Source organism: Perissodus microlepis, unplaced genomic scaffold (assembly GCF_051167445.1).
Source record: "Perissodus microlepis isolate ML-2025 ecotype Zambia unplaced genomic scaffold, ASM5116744v1 scaffold_36, whole genome shotgun sequence".
Classification (NCBI taxonomy): Eukaryota; Metazoa; Chordata; class Actinopteri; order Cichliformes; family Cichlidae; genus Perissodus; species Perissodus microlepis.
Genome location: NW_028182058.1, coordinates 83,305 through 107,051, shown reverse-complemented (window position 1 = coordinate 107,051; position 23,747 = coordinate 83,305). Strand labels below are relative to the sequence as shown.

The 23,747-nt window shown below is 40.1% G+C and overlaps 2 protein-coding genes across 2 annotated transcripts; both read right to left on the bottom strand.

Moving 5' to 3' along the window:
- Window positions 1-1,472: 1,472 nt before the first annotated feature.
- LOC146360536 (uridylate-specific endoribonuclease C-like) lies at window positions 1,473-5,951 on the bottom strand. The gene is made up of 8 exons (XM_084922775.1): window positions 5,845-5,951; window positions 5,662-5,718; window positions 5,464-5,563; window positions 5,270-5,381; window positions 5,058-5,179; window positions 2,291-2,403; window positions 1,996-2,146; window positions 1,473-1,918 (listed from the first exon to the last, which is right to left on the bottom strand). Exons 1-8 carry the CDS (start codon window positions 5,853-5,855, stop codon window positions 1,643-1,645), a joined length of 942 nt encoding a protein of 313 aa, XP_084778901.1. The 5' UTR covers window positions 5,856-5,951; the 3' UTR covers window positions 1,473-1,642.
- Window positions 5,952-7,230: 1,279 nt separating this feature from the next.
- LOC146360535 (liprin-beta-1-like) lies at window positions 7,231-22,554 on the bottom strand. The gene is made up of 16 exons (XM_084922774.1): window positions 21,275-22,554; window positions 20,995-21,056; window positions 14,987-15,079; window positions 14,196-14,313; window positions 14,053-14,097; window positions 12,596-12,657; window positions 12,398-12,482; window positions 11,538-11,668; window positions 11,298-11,409; window positions 11,089-11,177; window positions 9,818-9,940; window positions 9,586-9,711; window positions 9,311-9,499; window positions 8,564-8,728; window positions 8,402-8,467; window positions 7,231-8,317 (listed from the first exon to the last, which is right to left on the bottom strand). Exons 1-16 carry the CDS (start codon window positions 21,315-21,317, stop codon window positions 8,234-8,236), a joined length of 1,593 nt encoding a protein of 530 aa, XP_084778900.1. The 5' UTR covers window positions 21,318-22,554; the 3' UTR covers window positions 7,231-8,233.
- Window positions 22,555-23,747: the final 1,193 nt, after the last annotated feature.

Below are 23,747 nucleotides of genomic sequence, written 5' to 3'. Positions count from 1 at the left end.
GGAGACCGTGCATAAACATGCACCCAGTGCGAATAGTTTTCCATGATTTATGAATAAAATAGAAACAAATAGACTTGCTGTTTATTTGTTTGTTTTCCCTTTTTAACTGGAAAAATGGAAGTTGTTACCTTCCTGAAGGTAACAGAACACACTAGCCCTTACACACTTTTATAAATTTTAATGCTTCTTGATTAAAATGTGTTTCAAGTATGGGAGAAACTAATGGGTATACAGTAACAGTGTGCTGAACTCACTGTCATCTTTAACCCTAGAACACTGTCGCTATAAAGAGTAACACCATCACTAACATCAGAAATATATCACATTTTGACAAAAAATTTGAGTGGTCTTCTTTTGTTTTCAACTGTGGTACTTTCAACATGTCTAACAAAACAAATGTCATGGGGGGACCCTAAAGAAATGCTCCAAAATTACTGAACAATTAGGAATATGAGAATAAAAAATTCCTAAACAAAACATAATGACACTGGAAAGTTGGTGTTTGATCCGCCCTTCCAGGGACATTTGAGACTTCCCTGGTGAAGGCACAGCTGTTCTACATGCGAACAGCTGCAGGAGAGAGAAACAAAAAATGGCATTTTTGAGTGGGTGAAAATGATCAATTGACTAAAATATTTTCTTCACCCTATGAATTCCCCTGGTAATCACCACTTTGTGATATTTATCCATAAGCACTGCCCTAAATAAGGATAACATGCAAATTCTAGGACCACTCTTACTTACCCATTCCTTACATGCTGTCAGTACACGCAGGGTAATAATGGCATGGACACACTTCCTGTCCAAGCCTGCGGGGCAGTCAGCACACCTCACTAAGGGAATACTACTTTCTTCTACTGCTGGTCCTGCCTTACCTGCAAGAGTGACAAGGGTAGGGATGTCGAGCATGCTACAGATCAGGACTGTGAGTTGACGTGTCAGATTTGAAGAGGGGAGCCTCTGCTCTGCCAATGGTTTGATAAGTGCCGGTGCCAAAGCCTGCATATAATGCCTCCTCTGCATTTGGTTGTCACCTCTCTTCACTGCATTCTTATTGTGAATGCTCCACGAGTTCACACCAACAATGATCATGCCATAGAAGACGCAAAGGGGCCATTTCTTGGGTTTTCTTCCACAGCCATGTGAGTGCACATCTGGTCAAAAGTATCAACACCACCTTTGCTTGGTTTTAAAATCCAATCATTTCAGGTTTTCAGTGGGTCCTATGCTTGGTTGTATGTGCATGGATGACAGGAGCAGGACAACCTTCTTTTTTGAAGCCTCATCAGGGAGGAAGGACACATGATTTTCTTTACTTTTCATCACTTGCGGGATCTCGCTTTTGTTCGCTTTTACTGTCCCCACAAGGGTCATGCCACAGTTCTATGTTCTGTATATATTACATTGAATAAATGTAAATGCCTAGAAAGACTTGTTTTCTAAAAAAAAAAAACCTGTGCAAAATAAAAATGTTGAACTCCAAAATAACATTTTATTTAAAGCTACTGAGGTCACAGTGATCTTGAAATACATGTAAATGTCCTTTGCAGTACATTAGCCAGGTCAGTTCCTTATCAATGAGGCCACGTATTGCTGAACAAAGATTAGTTTTCATCAGAAGTGAATAAAATGATGGATCACATCAGTGTGCGTGCTGCCTGACATGTCTGCCGTTGCTGCTGAGCAGTTTGGGGTACGCCGTCCCGAGTGAGGGCCCGTGTCTGATCACCACCAGCTCCATCTGACACTGGTCAATGTTGACCACAACTGTGGTGCTTCTCTCCGTGTTCATGAGGAAGACGATGGTGAAGACGGCCATCTCAAACTCGGGGCTGGTGCCGATGAAGGCACTGCCAACGGGCTTCACCACGCCGTGCCAGCTGAACTGGAGGTTGAGAACGTGGTCATCTTGATCAGGCTGTGACAAAAGCATGAATGTTTATGTTACCAGCGAAGGAAATGAATCTCTTCTGTCTGGTGAACTGTTATTCTTACCAAATCATGCTCCCTGGCTTTATATCCTTTGTAGTCCAAGTGTTGGTTTTTCTCTTGCAGGTAGAACTGGACCCAGTTGTGAAAACCAATGATTTCTGTTCCTGATTTTGTCTCGCCAACAAACACATGTTCAAATCCACTGGAGTCCAGGCTGGTGATGATCAATTTAAGAACAGAAACACACATACTTCTTACCAAAGAAATGCATATTAAATTATAGTGTTGCAGAATCTCATGGATGAATTTAACAACTGGACACAGTTAAAGCGGGATGGTTGGCAGGAGGAGATCTCACCCTGCGTTTCTCTGCCTGTGGTAGAGGTGGAACCAGATCAAGTTGAGCTGTTTCTTGAAAAGCCTCAAGTCAGAGCTGGATTGACCTTTTCTCACCAGGTACTGATGAGCCCGCTGTGGAGAAACATCATTGATGATATTTATGAATCCAAACTTGACTTGCCATAATAATAATAATAATAATAATAATATTGTGATAATAACATGAACAGATGTATTTATGTCATTATTTTGAGCTTTTACACTTAAAATAATTATAAAAACGTAAAAGGTGTTAAAACCCTGATGCTATCTTGGAAATAAAGCACTTTTGTTCATGTAATTACAACATTTAACTCTTTAAAAAAACAAATCATACCTCTAGATGTTATGTCAACACTATATTTAATCTACTTTATAAGAGTGTCTTTTGGATGAATATGTCTTTAATTGTTAAATTAACTTATTAAATATTTAATTTAACTAAGCCCTAAAGATGGAGTCATGAGACTTTTTGTCCAAATGTTACCTGCAGTCATCTGGTTCATCCAGTGGTGCAAGTTTCATGTGTTTAAGAACAGGGTGCAGGGAGGGTGGAGTTGAGTGTCAGGGTGATTTGTGACAGCAGCAAGAGAGAAAGGGAAGGTTTACAAGATGGCAGCGAGACCTGCTGTGATGTGTGATTTGGAGATGGTGGCACTGCCACCATGGATGGAGAAGATTACAAATGAGTACATCAGGGGGACAACTCAGGTTGAGCAGGTTGAGATGATTTGGACATGTCCAGAGGAGGAATACTGGATATGTTGGAAAAACTGATGCTGAAGATTTAAAGAAGAAGAAGGCAGAAAAAGTTCACTGATGTAGTGAAGGAGGACATGCAGAGGGTTGGTGTGACAGAAGAAGATTTTAGAGATTGGGTGAGATGGAAGCGGCCCCTAAAGTGAGCAAGATTCGATTCAAATACATTTTTATAGCACTAAATCACAACACCAGTCACCTGAAGAGGTTGAATATTGTAAGGTAAAGACCCTGTCTTGGTTGACATGCCTCTACCATGTTGCGTGGAGATCAGGGACAGTACCCCTGGATTGGCAGACCGGAGTAGTGGTTCCCATCTTTAAGAAATTGGCTAAGAGGGTGTGTTCCAACTATAGGGGAATCACCCTCGCATAGACCTCCTTCCTGGGAAGGTCTATGCGAGGGTGCTGGAAAGGAGAGGCCGTCCATTAGTTGAACCACGGATACAGGAGGAACAATGCGGTTTTTGTCCTGGTTGTGGAACACTGGATCAACTCTTTATCCTCTCGAGGACACTCGAGGGTGCATGGGAGTTTGCCCAACCAGTCTGCATGTGTTTTGTGGACTTGGAGCAGGCATTTGACCGTGTCCCTCGGGGTGTCCTTTTGGGGTGCTCTGGGAGTATGGGGTGTCTGGCCCATTTTACGGGCCATTCAATCCTTATACAACCGTTAGAAGAGCTTGGTCCGCATACCCAGCAATAAGTCGGACTCGCTCCTGGTGGGTGATGGGCTCCGCCAGGGCTGCCCTTTGTCACCAATTCTGTTAATAATTTCTATGGACAGAATTTCTAGGCGTAGTAAAGTGGTGGAAGGATTTCACTTGGGTGGTCTCAGAATCTCATCGCTGCTCAGAGTAGAGCCACTGCTCCTTCACATTGAAAGTAGCCAGTTTAGGTGGTTCGGGCATCTGACAAGGATGCCTGGGCGCCTCCTGGGTGAGGCGTTCCGGGCATGTCCCACTGGGAGGAGGCCCCATGGCAGACCCAGGACACGCTGGAGAGATTATATCTCTCAGCTGGCCTGGGAACACCTTGATGTTCCCCCGAACAAGCCGGAGGAGGTGGCTGGGAAGAGGGAGGTCTGCTTGGACTTGACTCTGCTTGGGCTGCTGCCCCCATGACCCAGCCCTGGATAAGCGAAAGAAGATGGATGGCTGGAAAGACCCTACAGCACAATACCACTGTAAGCAATCACTTGGCTACAGTTGGAAGGGCAAAAAGCCCTTTAAGTGGGAAGAAACCTCCCAAGGAACCAGGCTCTGGGAGGGGAAGCCACAACTGGCTGGGGATGATAATAAACTTTGTGCACCTCACCTATCTGTGTTCTGTTCTGCGATGATTCTGTGAATCATATTGTCTTTAGCTGTGTTATTAAAGATTCTTTTTTTTGATTTCTCATTTAAACTTTGTGAAAAGAAATCCTTTAATATCTGACATCCTCCTCCATTTTCTTTCTGGCTTCTTCATGGTTGCAAACCTGAGTGTGCCCAGAGTCAGAGGAGAGGAGGAGATGCTGTGCTATTTCTGAAGAGAAAAGCACAGCATCTCCGCTGTTGGAGGGGTTATTGTGAGGAATTTGTCTCACGTGTCCCCGCTGAGATCACTGAAAAGCGTGGGGTTTCTTCCACCTACAAAAAGTACATCATGTCCACATTCCTGCAGTGATCCCCTTCTGGGAGACCGCTGAGGCCAGAGCGACATTCCACAGCTGCACACAGATGTTATTTTGCCTCTGTAATGTCTTCAAGTAATGTGTGCAGAGCAGCAGTGCAACAGGAAGAACATAAAACTCCCTCTAGAGTTCAGCTGCAGCCTCAAAACCATGAACTGTAGGAAACAATAGAAAGTTGTGCAATACCAAAAACAATTCTCTTGTTGCTGTGAGGAGACATTCAGACTGAAACTACCAGGTTTCTCCAAGAGAATGGAGTAACTGAAGTGCTCAAATGTAAACTTTCTGCTCGACAGAGCTTGTTGTGACGCATACCTTCATGACTTTTGTCTCTAAGACGGCGTCCAAGAAGAGATCCATCTCTGTGAGCTCCTCTGTGGTGACTTGTTCCGTCACGCCAGTAGACCGCTCATAGTTGTCCAGCAGTGTCATAAAGTCTGCGAGCCCAGAAATCCCATTTATTACAGTGATGACTGCAAACACGATCTGAATGTTTAAGCTCAGAGTGCTCACAACTACACCCTTACTAGAGAAAGTGGTTATATTTCTCAGTTTGCTCTCATTAACGTTGGAGAAGAGCGGCTGCGAGGCGTGATCCTGCACCGTGTGGCTGCCCTGACTTACAAAGCTTGCTCTACCCTAGGCAATTCAAACACAGAACACGTCTTTGTACAAACACAAGACATAGCAGGCGCTAAATAAACTAGAAAAGATTTCTCACCTGAACAGAGATCGTGTAGTCTATCCCAGGTGTCATGCGATTCACATCCAAACTCCACAGCTCATTGAAAATAGTGGAGAGCTCCTGCTTTAAAGCTGGTCTGTTATAGAAAGTGTCAGACAGAGGCTATGCAAACATCTGGCAGATGCACACGCAAATAGAGGAAACATCAGCAGAGTTTGGTTTATACCACTGTACCTTGATCCATTCAGTCCACTGAGGAACACTGCAAGGAGCAGAAATCCACAGAACAACCTGCACATAACAGATTTGAAAACATTTTTTATACATGGGAAAAGCAGCAAAGTTCTGACCTGTATTCAGCTGCCCGTGCAACAACGTAAACAAACTAATCTTCAGTCAGTAAATAAAAATACAAACCTCGCAGACATGACGCCAAATGAAAGTGTCCACTGTTTCAGCCTGGACTGCAGCAGAGGACTCACACACAGCCTGTCTGTCTAAAGGTCCAGCCTCCACCCAGAATCTTGCAGGGGACTTTCTGAGACTGAGACCCACTTTTAACCACCAGATGGCGCCTCGTTTCAGGGCACAGCCTCTCTCTATTGTTTTGCATGAACTTTTACTAAAGAAGTGATACAGCGATGCAGCTTCAGGTGGTTTTAATTTTTATTTTTTATGCAACTTAGCTTATAAACCATCACACACATGATGCAATGTCACAAAAGTCCTATCCAGAGTCTCAGTGAAAGTTTTTTCATGTATTAATTCAGTGTAAAGGGGGATAAGAGAAGGGTAGACTCATTATTCAATGAGTAGGTAAAGTAGGCTGTGCAAATGTAAGGTGAAATGTAAATCTGGGGAAAGGCAGTGGTCTGTGACTTGAACACAAGGGGGGTGTACTGAGCTGTCAAACAGCAGAAAATGTTTTCTCAGAAATGAAAGCCTCTGTGCTTTAAAATTCACCAAGATGCTAACATTAAAAGTTAACGGCCTGGAATAAATTTAGCTTTATGGAAAAATATAGCTGCCCTGGTTTACCTCTGAGCAGGAGCACACATATTTGTTAACTATGTGAGCATGTCCTGTAGAGTGACCACATGTCAACAGCATTATTATAGTAGGTTACATTGTAGGGGTGTGATGTATATCACCAGTACAGAGGTGTCAGCAGGGGCCGGTGGGTGCATCTCACCACTGAACACAGACTTTTGCGCAGAACTGTAGAAAGGCTTTACTGTGCATGTATGAACGTATGGAGACATGACAAGAAGAAATGAGAGGAGAGCCAGACAGACTAGACAAAAGAAATAAATCTGAGAAAGACTGAAAAAAAGAAGCAGAAATAAAAGAGACTTCGAGACTTCGAGTTCTTGATTACACACAGAAAATGCATCTCATAAGTTTAGTGAGTGTTCTGTCATTTAGTGCCACAGCAGTTCACACATCTAAACTCAGCAGCATTCAGATTTTGTGCCACCTCACAGCGGTAAACAATTAATGTCAGGCCTGGATGCTGTAAAGGGTAAACTCCAGAACCGAGTGCTAAAGGGGAACAACCATTCTCCGTCTCTTTGTGACAATAAAATTGAGGCTCTATAAATAAAAGTCTTTGTGGAGGATTTAATTGTTGAAGAAAACACAGAAATCCTGATTACAGAGCAGTTGTGTAGAGCTGATTTGTTCATCTCCAATTATCTGTCAACATTATCAACCAACATTAGAGAGTTCTTGCGTCCCCGACGCTTGAAAAAAAAAATCTGACATTGTGACAGGTGTAGATTTAATTTCTTCAAAGAAAACAAACGTATTTAAATTACTTTATTGATTTATTAATTGCATAAGTGTACAAAAAAGACATCTTTTCAGGGAAGGTGGAGAGCTGCAGAGGGCATTATCGCTTTGAGAAAACCAGACGTTTCCTTGCAGCACAACATTTCCCCAGAATTAACTGCAGGTTTCCATTAAAAATCCTTTTTTGGTAAAAACAATGATGAGTTCTTATATGACTGTGTTGAAGTTTCAAAACATGCAGCGAGATTCTTGCTTTATACTGTATATGCACATTTGTAAATGTATAAGTGACAGAATAATATTTAAAGACTGTTCTCATTTCTTTAGCAGGGTTCAGTTGTGTAGAAAACATAGCAGCTGTTTGAGGGTTTTTTCTTTATAACTTCAAAATGATAAATGGTAAATGGCCTGCATTTGTATAGCGCTTTTCTAGTCCTTAAGGACCCCAAAGCGCTTTACACTACATTCAGTCATTCACCCATTCACACACACATTCACACACTGGCGATAGCAAGCTACATGGAAAATGGAAACAGTCTTAACACATCACTTCTAGTCCAACTCTTTCTTCTAGCATTGCCACAGTCAAAAGGCAATTTAAAAGTCATATATTAAATCTATATAGGCATTTTCTAGATGTTTTTTTTATTTATTTTTGCTGGTTTTCACTTCAGTTAAAACAGGAAGGTACCCGAATAGAACACAGTAATAATATCTCCAGAAACCAGCTGGCAGGCAAACAGTGGTGTTATCCTACATGTTCCCTCTGACATCAGTCGGGAGTAATGAAGACTAAGTTCAGGAGTGAAAGTGGCCTCTGGACCGAAGGCTTCAACATTTAAAAATCAACTAGAAAGACACGACGCTAATACTTTTGGCTCTTCTTTGAATGTAACACTAAAAATGAGGAAAATGTGGGAGCATTCTTGTTTTTTTGTTGAGACGTGTGTGTGCAAGTGGAGAGAGTTGGCACAGAGTTTCATTCACAGCAGGATCAGGTCTGATGCTGACAGCCTCATGCGTTGGAGTCGTCGTCGGTTACGCTGGGGTTTGGAGAATTGGAGATCTCTTTGAAGAGTTCGTCGTCTTTCAGCATGCTCTGGTAAACGAGAGAAAAGCATTAAGTTTACTATCAGAAGCCATGGAAACAATAATCAGTGAGTAATATGTTCCTGGTTCTCACCGTCAGATTCTGAATGCCCTCAGAGAAAGCACCAATCTGTCTCACGGTTCCCTCAGAGTCCTCCATCTGTGAACAGAAAGTAATAGAGCACAAATTTAATATGACTTTTTTTTTTATTTTAAATTAAGCAAACCATTAATGAAGGCTGAAGAATATGCTCACCTGTTCTAGCCGGTCGAGGTCATCTTCATAGATCTGGAGCTCGAAGCCTTTTTGGAAGCTCTGACCCTTTGGCATCTCCACGTCCATCGGACACACATACTCCTCGTTCTCTTCCTGCTTTTTCTTCCTCAGAGTGCCAAAATTACCGAATGATAGTTTCTTTGGCTGGTGTGAACCAGAGAGAGAGGACAGGTAAGTACTACATACATTCGCACAGGAACGCACACATACCAACCTCTGATTTAGAAAAAACACAAAAAGGTCATCATATTTGATCAGTGAGCTTTTGAGACCTCTGCATCATCAGTGTCATTTTTCCTCCTGGAATAAATTGCACAATAAAATTTTAAGTAATATGTTGCACAAAAATGCCAGATGGAGCAAAAAGGATACGAACTAAAAATCATATGCAAACTGATATAAACTGATATCACAAGATTTAAACAAAACAAACAAACAAAAACTTAAAATGTTGAATTTTCTGGCAATGATTTTATGGTTACAGGGTTGATGCCAGTTTTAGTGACTTAAAATTCCTTTAAATTAATGTGTGGGCACATTTAATTTCCATGAGAAACTAAACTTTAATATCACTTTGTCAAATCAAATCTCTCAACTTGTTACCCATTTAAAGAGAATACGTAGGAAAAAGCATTTCCAACATATTTTCCTTGTAAGTACTCTGAGAAGTAATTGTAGTACTTGTAGTAAGAGAGGACGGTCTGTCTGTGGGAACTCGTGCTTTACCTTGACCTTAGTGGTTGCAGTAAGCAAAGTGTAGTCTGGGTTTTCGAGACACTCCTGTTTGAGCTGCTGGGCCTCTGAACCAATGAGCAGGTTGAAATGTGTGGCAAGGTGGCGCCGCAGCAGAGTCTTGTTGGGGGGGATGTTCAGCACCAAAGCCATCGTCTCCACATTGAACCGTGGCTCCAGAACCTGAGCGGGAATTTGGTGTATTAGGAGCGGACACAACCCAGGACAGCGTCTGCTCTTCCAGGGAAATTAACAACTAACTCTCTCACCATCAGGCCCCCATGGACACCGCTGCCTCTCAGGTTGGGAGCATATTCAGCGAGATCCACAGACCTCAGCCACTCCATCACCCTGTGGTTGGTCCACTGGGAAATCTCTGCCGATGAAATGTTATTCTACAGACACAAAGTACAAACCACAAGCACAGTGTGTTCACACATAGCTAGGAGTATGTAAAGTCAGTGGGCCGAGCAGCAGAACAGGCTGTTAAAGCGAACACACCTCATGTGACGGCCGGCGACGGAGGCAGTTAGGCTCATAGTTGTTGAGTCGGAGGACTTGAATAGCTCTCTTGATGCTGAGGTGATGCAGAACGCTGCCCACCTTCAGGGAAAGCAGGTCATCCTGTTGGACAAAAAAAGATATCAGTGATTTGCTCTAAGATTGACTAAACTGTGATTGTTATCCTTAAAAACACAAGACATCAGAGCTTAAAGAGGATCAGAGAGCCAGTGCTGAAATACAAATACCTGAGAGGGTGAATCTGGGATTAGAGAGGAAACTTTATTTTTATCATGCCAGGTCACTTCTGACTGATACATCAGAGCTAACTCATGCTGCACATCTTACCTGTTCCTGTGAAACATTGTTTGAAATAACAGATCAGAGCTTTCTAAGAGCAGAGCATACCAACCAATCAGTTCTCTGGGAGAATAATTAAAATAGATGCCATGAAGTTCAGTTAACACACTGTAAAGGGGGTCTTACTGCCTTTCCCAGAGCACTGAGGCGCTATTTGCTGTAAATGTTCTTTACTTAAGGCCAAGGTTATGGAAGCTCCTCAAACTTCTGAGAAAATAACTGAAAATTGAGAAACTAACTTGAAATTTGAAGTTGTTAACTTGAATTTTTGACTTACCAATGGCAAAGATTACGCTTTTTTCAACACCAGGATTAAAGAGTAAGACTAAAAATGTGCCATAAGAAAAGGGTACATTTAAGAATGAGTATTAAAGCTTACTTACCTTGAGGGAGCGCCATGAGGGCCAAGTGAGAAAATGCACAAAGCAAACATTTTTACTTTGCGTCTGCACTGTTCTTTTCAGAAGTTGACTACATTTTGTATTGACATTTTTCCTTTTCAAGCTTTTAATTATTTGGCTGTTAAATGTTGTGAAACGAGCTGTTGTTTGTGAACGTAAGGAGGGTTTAGTCCGCTGTGAGGCAAAACAGAAGAGTTGGAAGAGAAATTCTCTTGGTCTTTTTTTCCATAACGTGATGTGAAAAGAAATGTATGTATGCAAAGAAGTATTGTTGCTATTGACCTCTCCATCCACTGGTGTAAGTGCTCAGAGTCTATGTAAAATAAATTAGACTTCTTTAATCCTCCTAATAAAAACATATTCCTGGTTTATTAAACTTGCTTTGTAGTGAGGCTTCCATCACCACTGGAGCTCTGTGCAGTAACACTAACATGAGGTGACACTAGAGTCATCAGCCCAGCTTATCCACAGGGTCTGTGAGGGGAGTGAATGTCTCCTATCGGCACTCACCACAGTCATGTAGTGCAGCATGCGACCGTCCACTCTTCCCTCATCAAACTGGGTCTTATACTGAGGTAGGCCGATGTCATCCAGCCATCCTGAGAAGAGGCAGAGAGAATTACATGAATTATTAACTCGAGTAGAACATCAAGTAAAACATCACAAACATAAAAAACAGACCAGCCGACTCATATCTTCGACTAGCAGCTGGTACTTACTTGTCACCCAGTTGTAGTCCAGCTTTCCCTTATTGTCCTGCTCCTCTGAGCCAAGGGCCTGAAGAGCCAGCTGGAGCTTCTTTCTGTGCAGCGGGTGTTTGATGCCCAGCTCCTAAACATCCACAAGTTTGGATTAAACATACAACATTCCCCAGTTACTACACAGGAAGTTCAGGGCAGGAATACTTTGCTTTTCTTCCAGTGTTGGTAAACTTATTAAATTCTTCTGCTTCATCGCACCCTCTCCAGGTCCAGCTGCGAGGCCTGTAGCAGCGTCTGTCCAGAGGAGATCCACACGCAAGCCACCACAGAGACTGATTCTTTTAGTATTTTAACATCGTCGGTTACGCTGATATATGTATATATGTATATATATATATATGTATATATATATATATATATATACATATACGTATATATATATATATATATATATATATATATATATATACGTATATATATATATATATATATATATATATATATATATATACACGTATATATATATATATATATATATATATATATATATATATATATATATATATATATATATACATATATATATATATATATGTATATATATATATATATATATGTATATATATATACATATATACATATATATATATATATATATATATTATATATAATTATATATAATATATATATATATATATATATATATATATATATATATATATATATATATATATGCCCATTTGGGGTCATGTGTGACTTGCCGTCCCTTTTTAACGTGTGTGCTATGTCGATTTGTTCTTAAACGGTTCCCCGCAGCGCTTGTCCTGTCTCACGGGCAATCATACAGTTTTATCGTTTTTAATAAGGTAAAGTTTTTAATTGTTTTTAGGTGCCGCTGTTACACTGTTACTTTTATTTTGTATTCAAAATTAAACTCTTTTTAACTGACCGTGCGCCTACGGCTCTGTCCTATTTTAAATAGGTACCTACCACGGGTCACAAACAGCTTAAAATGCATTATTTTAGCACATCATTCATGTCAGTTTTTAAATATGAATCAAATATTATGTAAATTTGTCAAAATACTTACATTTTTAGATTGTAAGTCTGAGTCTAACCTTTCTTTCCCTGCACGGACATCACCATGTCTTGAACTTTCTTGTACCGCAGCTGTGACTGTTTCAGTTCTTCAATTTTACGATCCTGCAAAGGAAAAGGTAAAGAAAAAGAAATAAGGTCAGTTTTCCCCCCCCCCCCAGAGCAGCTTTGGGTAGCTGGGATGTGATACAAGGTGAATCCTAGCTGGTCAGATGTACCTTTTCTTCATTTGCTGCCATCAAAGACTCCACTGCCTTCTTCATCCTCTGGACTTCCACATCTAGAGAGGAGAGAAAAAGATTACGGAAAGAGTTCCTGGTGTGAAGTCTACGGGTGTTAAAATGTGAGGATATGTAAAATTTAACATACAGGATGCAACATTACAGGCTGTCAGTCCAGCAACATCACGGCCACACTGCTTTTTAGAAACCAAACGTACACACAGTGTTGGTGTGAGCGGGTGTTTTACATGTTAACCTTTGCTCAAACATTTCCACTTTTCAACACACTGACACACACTCTGTTAGCGGTCCCTTTCAGTACTTGTGTATTTTGGCATACCTCAGCCTTTTCTACCAGTTTCCCTTCTTTCTTCACAGCCACCCTTTCACCTAGAACATTTCTGATACTTCAGAAAACAGATGGATGAACAGAACTTTTTTTGTCCTCCACTTGTTCAGTTTCCTCATTTTTCTTTTTAAGTTCACACTGCAAATTATGCTTATATCTCTCAAACTCTTATTGTTGGCAGTGAAACAAAAGGCCAAAACTTTGAAATAAATCTACTCAAGGATGACTACAAAGAAAATCCTTCTTCTGGAGTGAACCTGATAGAAAAGCTGCAGAATGACCTCAAGAAACTCATTCATACTGAAACATTTTGAGAATCTGGCTGAGCAGAAGCAGTCCTAAGGATAAACTGTCAAAAAACCCCATGCCTGTTAAACATTACACTGGTCTGGTCTACAGCTACAAATGTTTATTCAAGGTTACTTCTACCCAAGAAAAGTTTGACTAGTTATTAAACTCGGGGGCCTCGCTTATTTTTCCTCACCTGCACTGTAAATGTTTAAAAGGTATGCTCAAGACATGAAGGAAGCTTGTGTTTTTGCTTTAGTCAATAGGATTCTTAAAATGGACACTTGTAATTTGTACTTCAATATAGAGAATCATGGAGAGTGCGTGTGCTGTGCATGAAAAATGAAACTGTTCTATACAGATGAATGTAGAGTATAGTATATATAACTGATGGGAAAGTGGACATTTATTAAGACAGCTGTACATGAAAGATACTGAAAAGCACAACAGCAGGACAGGTTAGCAGGGTGCGCACACACGCACACACAGGTTGCTGGTGAAGAGAGGTAGGTGATTAACGTTGGAAGACATGAGTCAGAAGGTGGAGTAAGCAGTCTGAATGGTCACAACAAACAGTTCATTCTTCATTCCTGCTAAAAACACAAGGCAAACTGTTCTTGTTGCTGTTGTAGCCGGGCATTAAAAACTCAGTGACAAGATTCGTGCCAAAGTTGAGATGTGGCGCGCTGTGGTCGGGTACTAGCACTGGAACTGGTTATAATGGACAAGCAGAGTTCAGATGGCTCATGCTCGTTCATGCAAATAGGGGTGGAGGTGAGTGCAATAATAAAATCACAGACATAAAAAAAACCCTTACGTTTTTCTTTCAGCCTCTTTCTAAGAGTTTCATCTGGATGAGAGACTAAACAGGACAAGAAATTATAAAGTAAAAACTTGCTCCAAATAAACATCAGGAATGCTGATCTTCAGCGAGGCGTGTGATCTGTCTGGTTTCCCCACCTCTGTCTGTGGGCTCTGCACCGTTCAAGCCGATGGCCTTGAAGCCCGTCTCGTCCTGCAGTCTCCTCATCTCTCCGTCTTTGCCCTCCAGCTGCCGCCTCAGTATGGCTAGCTCCTCCTGTTCACCAACGGACAACAGTGAGAAGATTTTACCACCTCCCCCACTCCCAGTCCAAACAAACCACAATACAGGGGTTCACAGAGGATGACATGGCACACAGGCTGCAGGAGGGTAACGAGTATGAGGAGGGTGATAAGCACTGATCTCTGGAAGTGTTTGGATATTATTAAATATGCAAGCCATTTCCAAAAAGAAAACACCAACATGTTTAAATGACCAAAGCAGGAGTCAAGCACAGAGACATATCTTGTACATGTTATAATAGAGTGGATTAAAAAAAAAAGAAAAAGGAAATGAGTGGGACAATTGTAGAGAGGGACAGGAAAGAAGAACTCTGCCAACTCTCAACAAAAGCCCAGAATTAAAGCATACTTGTGGTTTAAAAATTAGCATTTGCTAAAATCGGTGCCTAGTAAATGCAGACTTAAGGAAGTGGTGTTTCTGATTGCACTTGACTTAACCATGCATTATAGCAAAATGCAGTGATGCGTGGTTAAGTAAATTATTGGCAAAAATACATACATTTTTGAGCGTGAAAACAGAATCTAACCAGATTTAATCGTTTTATGCCTCAAAAATTAAAAAGAAGAAGAAGAAGAGGTGCCAAAGGGAGAGGTCAAAAAACCATACTTATACAGTAAGCACAACAGTCATCCTGGGAAAAGCCGACCTTCATCGCCTGGAGTTTGTGCTCTTTCCTCTGTTTCTCATACTGCATCTGGCCCATTTTGATTTTCAGGCTAGAAAGCTTGGCCATTAGTGACTAGCAGTAAAGAGACAAACCACGGAAAGAAGAAGAAAACAGAAATGGGAAGGAGAGAAGATAAAAAGAGATCAAGAAATGTTGAATATCTAAATTTCCAGGAAAATGACCACTAAAGCAGATTAAAAGTAGGCACCGCAACAAACAACAAAACCCCCAAACAACACGCAGTTACTACATGCAGTTCAAGAAGCATAAGATAGAAAACATCCAAAGCAATCATCTGGAAAATTCTAGTAAGCAGAGTCACTCCTTCACCTTTTCTAACTTCAGCATATAAAAGGGTGGTGGCAGTCTGATAGTCAGCTGGCCTTCACCTAGTTTAGTTTAGCTTTTTGTGTTCTTGGTTAACTTCTCTTTTCAAACTGTAAAACAAACAATTTTCTTGTCTGTGTTGTAACAATTAAGGGTCCATTTGATATTTGAACTTGTTTCATTTTGCAACCAAAACCTAAATTCATGGCATTCAAACAGCCACGAGAATCTCTGAATGAGAAGGAAAAAAATCCTAAAAAACATGAAGAAATCTCAGATGTTGTTAATGGAATTGGATTAAGAAGCAAAAGGGTGACAAACTCTTTGTGACCAGGAGAGAGGAAAAAAAACATGGTGGTTAGTTCAAGTTCAGAAGCAAGATTGTCCAGCTGCAGAGGTTCACCAGTGATCTTGTGAACAGCAGCTAATACTTTTTCTTCCCCCTCCCTTCTCAGCTCATCCTTAAGATTTTCAATGATCTCTCTTTTCATTTTTAGATGTTCATAAAGAGATCTTGTTTATGAACAAGTTTGAAATTCTGCTTTTTGACTTCTTCTTCCAGCCAAAATATTTGCAGTGTCAGACTTCCTGTCGTCTTTGCTTGATACTCAAGATTTTGTAAACGTTTCTTGAGATTTGTGTTCTCTGTTTTTAACTTGTTTATCTCAGCAGCAATGCTGCTGTTCTCCTTAATGAAAACATTCTTGGCAAACGCTTTCGCTTTCGTCCGTCTTGCGCCGGTCCACGAATTTCACCTCTAGCGGCACAATACGAACGCCCCCGGCCGTCCCTCTTAATCATGGCCCCAGTTCAGAGAGAAAACCCACAAAATAGAACCGGAGTCCTATTCCATTATTCCTAGACAACTGAGCAGCAATGCTGCTGTTCTGCTCAAGGAGAGATTCTGCCTTTTCCTGAAAGTCACGGTGCATCCTCTGAATGGTTTTAACCTGTTCCTGCATTTTAGCCTCCAGAGATTCCACCTGTGACTGCTTTTCATCCAGTGCATGTCTCACCCGACGCTGAAGAATACATATTTCTTTTTTCAGCTCAACTGTCAGTTCCGTCTTGCGAACTATTTCCCTATATTGTTTTTCTATTATCTCTTCTTTTTTTATTGTTTTATGATGAGCTTCTTCTACTTGGTACTCAAGACATTCTAAAGCTTTCTTTAGACTTGCGTTCTCCTTCCTTTATTCATCTCTCTCACTTTCAATCTGGGCCAACTGAGTAGCAATGCTCAATTGTGTTCTCTTTCTGTAGTTCATTCCTGCTCAAGGAGAAATGTTTCCTTTTCCTGAACGTCTAGGTGCATTGTCTGAATGGTTTTAATCTCTGCGTGCAAATTCTCATTCTCTGCCACAATCAGATCTTTGATGTCATCTGACTGTTGAGTCATTCTTTTAAACTCTTCCATCTTTTCGTCAAATTTTCTCATCAATCTTCTCATGCACATCTACTAGCCAAACCTGACAGGCAATAATGAGGAGCATATTTTTAACAAATGCACTCAAAGTTTGAAAGCTTCAACTCAACATCTGAGTAGTGATTGGTTATGATGATGCTCAGGGGCGCGACTCATCTTAGATCGACAATACAGCCAAACTCATTGGAAAGAGCTTTTGACACCATCTACAAGCCCTATTTTCTACTCTGTTTTAACACTGATCAAACTCTGCGACAATATAACACTAAGACTTGTCAAGAAAAACGTCTTGATGCATTCTCAATCATCCAGGAAAGTAAACGCTACGTCCAGATGAACAGAATCAACTTTTTGGAGTGTAAAGAAAAACATTTAGAAAAAGAACCTCCAATATAGTCAGTAAATGCAAAAGTACATACCTTTATTATATACATAAAAACAATTATAAATATAATTGTAGATGAAAGAATGGGAAAATTTAAAGCTTAGTTGAGTGACTATTTCCTTTGAAAATGTACAGTTCAAACTGAAAATGTACAGTTCTGACACCACCAAGTAACCTATAATTTACCTCTCTCTGAGCCTCTGTTAGTATCTGAAGCTGATGGTCTGGTAGTCTCCTCCTCAAGGCATCTGAAATCCTGCACAACAGCGTTGGTCGCAATGGTTGGCTGTCAGAATCTGATGAGGTACGAGGACTCAATAGGACTTCCTGCACTATATCAGCAGGGGATTTAAACACTGTAGGTGGCTTGGGTGATAAGGACTTCATCTTTAACAAGGCCCTGCTCTTCAGGGGCTTGTCGTAGTGTTTGTCCCACTCACAAAGATGCTCTACTACCTGCTCCTCCATTCTCTGGCTCACCTTCTCATCCAAAACCTTTATCAAACTCAATCGTTCTTTATGGCATGTTATTTTTAGCTTTCTCTGTTTTAGACTGACCTGAACTTCAGGTCCACGCACCATACAGTGGAAATTTGTTTTCCTTTTTGCTTTTTCGAATCTTCGGATCATGCGCATGCCAAACCGTTGAGAGGGATTGGTTCAGATCACGGATCAACAGTGTTCCGTTTCACCACCAATTTTCAAACAAGATATTTTTCCTTTTGTTGCAGGGCATGAACCTCTGCACACAAATTCTGATACGCTGCCTGCTTTTTTTTTTCAGCTTAGATTCAAGAAGCGCCAGCTTATCAGGGAGCTTTTGTTTGATCTCATCCTAAACTGTCTCCCTTTTAAGCGCTTTCCTTAATGTTTGAATTGTTCTCATGCCAAACTGGATGCATCTGTTTAAGCTCGTCTCTAGAGCGATGGAAATTATTTTTATAATAATTCTTCTTGAGGTTAACGGTGCTCAACTCAAGCTGGAAATCTTAAATTTTCTCTTGAAGCTCCATAGGCTCATATTTGGTGGCGATATTTCTCTCGCAACCGACTCATACAATCTGAGTGATTCCTCTCAAATCTCTCTGTCAGACAGTGAATTAATTCATGTCTGAATTAATTCCCAGGAATTCATGTTTCCTGAGAGAAACAAGTTAAAGACAGAGAACACAAATCTCCAGAAATGTTTACAAAATCTTGACTAGCAAGCAAAGACGGCAGAAAGTCTAACACAACAGATATTTAGGGTGGAAGAAAAAGTCAAAAAGCAGAATTTCAAAATTGTTCATAACCAAGAGAAACCAAATCTCAGGAAATGTTTAGAAAATCTTGATTAATTCATGTCCCAGGAAACATGAATTAAGGATGTTTTATTTATGAATTTCTCTGTCAGAGGCTGTAATGTCAGTGCTTTTTAGTCCTTAAAGTCATTCCAGCTTTTCCTTCACATGGTTCACCAGACTTGCTGACTGATAGAGGTGACTCCCTCTCCCCCTCAAGGCTCAGTGTGTGTGTCTGTGTGTGTTGATATATTTTACACTTTAGTTTTGTGAAGGATATCTTCCACAACCCCAGTATGAAAAAATGTGACATGACATAAATTAATCTGTAAAACAAAGGTTTATTTGAAGCCACTGAGGCTACAGTGATCCTTAAAATGTACATGTGTTTTGTTCTACATTAGGCAGGTCAGTTCCTTATTAAAGAGGCCAAGGACGTCATGTTTCTATATCATCTCTCCCCTGTTAGACCCTCTTACCCAAAAAACACCAGCCAGTTTAATGCTCAATCTTTTTACCAGCTTAAGTAAATTATATTGTACAACTTCCTCACCAATAAAAGAATATTTACAACATGAGTTTGCCTTCCATGTTGTCTAAAATGTGCAAAAGGATCGTGTGTTTTCAGTTTATTTTGGGGATATTGCCCTTAAATTGAACTCATGCTTACAATGACGGGATGTAAACACAGAATGTTCTGTATGTGTAACTTGGAAAAAAGGGTTTGTAAAGGAGCGCTTGTTGGATTCACTACTTCTGCTCAGAGGTGCTCTTTGGATGGGATACATTTTTTTTTTTTTTTTAAACAGGTTTTCTTTGTTTTTTTCGGCCCACTGGCCTTCCTCAGGAAGTCAGACGACATCCTTGGAGTTCTCGATTTGTTTTGTTTTGCTTTTTGTTGTTTTTTGTAAATGTGCATATCTTTCTATATAATGTTAAAGGATTAGTTTGGACCTTTAGAAGTCTGGTTCTGTGAAATAGTGCAGTGTCACCACGCATAATTTAGACTGATCGCTTGACTGCAGAAACATGACTATGATCTCTTAGAAATTTATAGATATCTAAATTTTGATCATTTGGAGTTAAAGCAGACTTCTAAATATCCAAAGTAACCCTTTGGGTCTTAAAAAAGATGCTTCACCACCATGTATTAACACACAAATACACACACACACAAGCCCCATTTGATTCCTCTTCATTTACCAGGGACACTGTTCTGTACTTCTGCCTGGTTACTGGTTTGGGCCAGGGGCGATTCTAGGATCAGAGCTTTAGGAGTGCTGAGCACCCAGAGAGCTGCCCAGCCAGGCAAGATAAACCTGTCTCTGTCAGTCCCTGCATCCTTAAATGTTGTCCCGAGTTCTCTCTGACTGTCACTTTGGTGCATTTAAACCCCTGTTCCTCCTTGTCCTCATCGTCTGTTGTCTTCGTCTCCGTTATCAGTCATCATAATTTTACCATCTCTGTGCAAGTCTGCAAATTTCTTTATTAAATCAAAAGATTCTTAAATTCATCAAGTCTCTCTGTGCCTGGGTCCTCGTCACAAAACATGACATCACTGTTTTGTACATTTTAACACAATTTAATCCCCACATTTGTGAAAGAAAAGCAAAACACTTTTTTGAAAAGTCTGTAACAAAACCATCAAATCTGATCAAGGTTATTTAAATGCTGCAAAAGAAGAATGGATTGGAATAAAAAAAATACATATCCTAACCTTAATTACTGCGGGAGAATAATGAATGATGCTCATAGTGAGTAAAAAGTAAACTGAGTGCATTTTTTGGACAGAGATTCACTTTTAATGTGTATGTATAATATAATACAGATACATAAAAACACTCCCAAAACAGAATAAATTATTACAAATAAATTATTACAAAATATTAAAAAAAAGAATATAAAAATGGAGGCAACTTTGCCTGTGGTAGAATGTACACAATGTATGAAAAAATCTTTACTGCAGATACTAATTTTGTGTTCTAAGATTTATGAGTTTCATGCTTTCATAGTGGTACTTAGGAGAGCTTGACATTTTTCTCAGGTGGTACACACTGTAAAAAGTTTGAGAAACACTGATAAGTGTGTGTGTGCTTTTGGAAAACATTTAAAGCTGCTGTACAGAATCTTTGAAACAAGCTTAAAACATTTTTAGAATATAAACAGAGCATCTGGTTCTCTTTACAGCTCCTCACTCCACCAGGGCACCGTTTGGCACTTTCTGATAGTGTGCAAATGTGATGTACGCACTGCGGCAGTCATACAGACAACTGGACGGTCCAAAAGTTGGCCTACCTATTACTGGCTGAGGTTTTAGTAGAGTTGTGGCTGAACCACATAAAAATATATCATTAATTATAATCTCCCCAATCCATTACAATGTTATGTTGGAATGTTGTTAAAGAGGGTCAAAAATGTTTCAACCCAGTTTGTTTTGCAGATTCTGTACAGCAGCCTTAATATAGGGAGAACACAACTTCCAGATTGTGTGAGTAAAATCAGGTTTTTTCTCTTTGTCAGTTTAACAGTTTGTGTTGTACCTGTCACTGTTCCCTGTCTGTTTTCTTACCTGGTTCTTCCTGACCTTGTACTTTCTCCTCACGTTCCCTCTTTCCTCTCTCCCTCTTTGGACTGACAATCATACACAAATAGACTGTATTCAATTAGATGAAAAATTACATTAATATGAAAAAAAATTCTATTAAGATCACTAACAAAAAGTCCTCTCTCAGTGTACTTTCAACCAAAAGGCAAATAACCAAACCACATGAACAACCAATAAAAGATATAAACAAACACTGATCCAACATTATTCTTGATTGATGGATCATTTGATTTTACACTTTTACCTGACTGTGGCTCCTTTTTTTGAAAAAACTTCCTTATATCCATTATGAACCTGGCTGTCTCTCTGTACACAAACACACACACACAACAGGAGTTATAAGGTTAATGGGCATCCAGTCAGTTAGCTAGTTAGTATCCATTTCAAACAGGACAGTGGTAACAACAGCAGGCTGCGGACAATTTAAAGTTTTAGATTTTAAAAAGGCTGTATACATTTCAATGGGAGCAACAGGACGGTCAGATGTCGCTGATTTTACTACAGAGCAGGACGGATTGTAGAGTAGCAAACGTTGTCAGAAAACACAACACAGCAGGTTACCTAGTGTAATGTTTTTCAGCTAAAAAGAAACATGGTCTGACTCCTACCTAACTATATAAAGAGTAACTGAAGGTTAAATGCAGCTAATATGTCCTGCTTTAAGCCAGACACTAACACCTCCGCTCCGCTGCGTCTCAGCCACCATCCTACAGCCAGAGCAGGGGAGACGCGAGCTGGAACAAACCATTTTGGTCGGGGGGGGGTTATCTATACTTTTGTTGTTAAAATGTTACGTCTCAAACAAGTACAGTACTGTATGCTTTTTATATATTTAGTAGTGTGTCACACAAACAGCAAATATTGTCAAAAAAAAGTAAGAAGTCTTTGGGGGTGCTTTGATTCATTTTGGGGGTGCTGAAGCACCCCCAAAAATGGGCTAAAATCGCCCCTGCGCTGGACTGTCCAAATCACGGACAAACAGTATCCCACATTGTTGATTTTTAGTTTTCAAACACTTCTTATTATGACGCATTACTCCTGACACTTTGGAGGATTTAGCTCTTTATATAGTAAAGTTACAGGAGAATAAAAATAGTTATCAGCCAAAATGTTAATGGTTTATTAAAATAATCCCATCTGATACCACGTGAGCAATAAATATATAATTTTCTGTTGTAACCTTCAAACTGAATGGTAATGTAACGATACTAATTTTTCACTTTTTCACAAAATGAAAACATCAGTACTTCCTGAGTGCTCCCAGCACAGGGGAAACAAATTCTGTCGGGGATACCTACTTTGGCAAGACACCTGTCTTCATACTCACAGCTACCGTGTTGACAGGAGCCACCAGCTCCTGTGGAGTCATGTCGCTAAACTGTCCTCCCAGGACCTCCATGGTGTAAAGTGGCGTAAACCTCCATGGTTTACTCCACTGCTAACACACAAAACCCTGTACCAAGCGTCAGTGTTGACATCTTGCAACCGTGACTCCTTTGTGTTGCACTCTAAAACGTCCGTACGACCGGTGACACCGGAACCAAGAAAAGCGTTCCGATTCTGTAACTCACAAGGACAATCGTTCTACTTTTTAAAAATTATGTCATATAATATTGTATTGCGATGCACAGTTACTCACAATTGCGTCACAAAAAAAGTAACTGTGCGATGCAAAAACAGTACAATGAGACTTTAGAATGTTTCCTTTCTTACTTGTTGGAGTTATTTATTTAATCTAAGTTCATATTCTCTCTCTCTCGCTCTCTCGTGTTTTCTTTAATGAACTACTGTGATAAATTTTTAAGAAGAATGAATGGCACGTGGTTCATTAGACTTAAGTCAGATGTCCTGCTCTAGAAGTGACATCTCCAGTTTCATTATTCACTGATGACTCCTCTACTTCTGGATCACCTATCAGTGCATTGAAAATATTTTGAAACCACCATTACTAAAATTTAACCTTGACTTCATTAATGTCAATCTAGTTAACACAAAAGTTAAACAGTAACAGTTAACTCACATTGTTTTGCTGGTGTAACCGTATTTATATGATTCCAGTTTTGTTATCTATGCATTTTTCTACACGTTACTGACTCCATGGCGCCCTCTTAGAGGTAATGTCAGACACAATACTGTGTACAATTACTGTGCATTAACATCCATGTATCTACTATACTGGAATATTTAAAAACACTATAAATTATTGACATATTCATTAAATTGCAATTCCATTTTATTTATATAGTGAAAAGTTTTAACCTTTGGGTCTTGGAGGGTTGAGCTTGGCCTGCTATGATTGATGTAGGAAGCTCTTTGCCCAACTAATTAACATTCCCAAGACCACATGGTGGTCTAGGACGTTGGCTGTTGCCTTTTCTGTCTCCTCAGGGAGATCATCAGGGATCTTTATTCTCAGCAGGATTATTGAGGTCAAGGATGGCCTTGTCACCTCGTAAAAATCCAACGGGCAAGGGACAGGCCGAAGGGGAGGATAGCAAACTGATGTACACTTCCCAAAAGGTGAAATGCAGAAACCTTCTGTGTTCAAAATGAACTGGCACAAGGAAGTAAGCATCATTGAGGACTACTAAGGTGAACCACTCTCCTGGAGTGATGGTCTTCAGGACATTGATATAGTATGTGGAATCAGGAAGTAAGTGGAATAAAATCCCTTGTTCATTAATCCCGTGTTCTGATTGCACTATTGTGATAGCCCT

What these genes read in the sequence shown, in the direction of transcription:
- LOC146360536 (XM_084922775.1), bottom strand. An exon ending in AAATATAACCACTTTCTCTA is followed by an intron (nt 5,180 to 5,269) that starts GTAAGGGTGTAG and finishes CTGGGCTCGCAG; the next exon opens with ACTTTATGACACTGCTGGAC. An exon ending in TAGAGACAAAAGTCATGAAG is followed by an intron (nt 2,404 to 5,057) that starts GTATGCGTCACA and finishes GTTTCTCCACAG; the next exon opens with CGGGCTCATCAGTACCTGGT.
- LOC146360535 (XM_084922774.1), bottom strand. Translation starts at nt 21,317, where the DNA reads ATGGATATAAGGAAGTTTTTTCAAAAAAAGGAGCCACAGTCAG. An exon ending in GTCCGTGCAGGGAAAGAAAG is followed by an intron (nt 11,669 to 12,397) that starts GTTAGACTCAGA and finishes CATATATATATA; the next exon opens with TATACATATATACATATATC. An exon ending in GTGTCCATGGGGGCCTGATG is followed by an intron (nt 9,500 to 9,585) that starts GTGAGAGAGTTA and finishes ATTCCCGCTCAG; the next exon opens with GTTCTGGAGCCACGGTTCAA.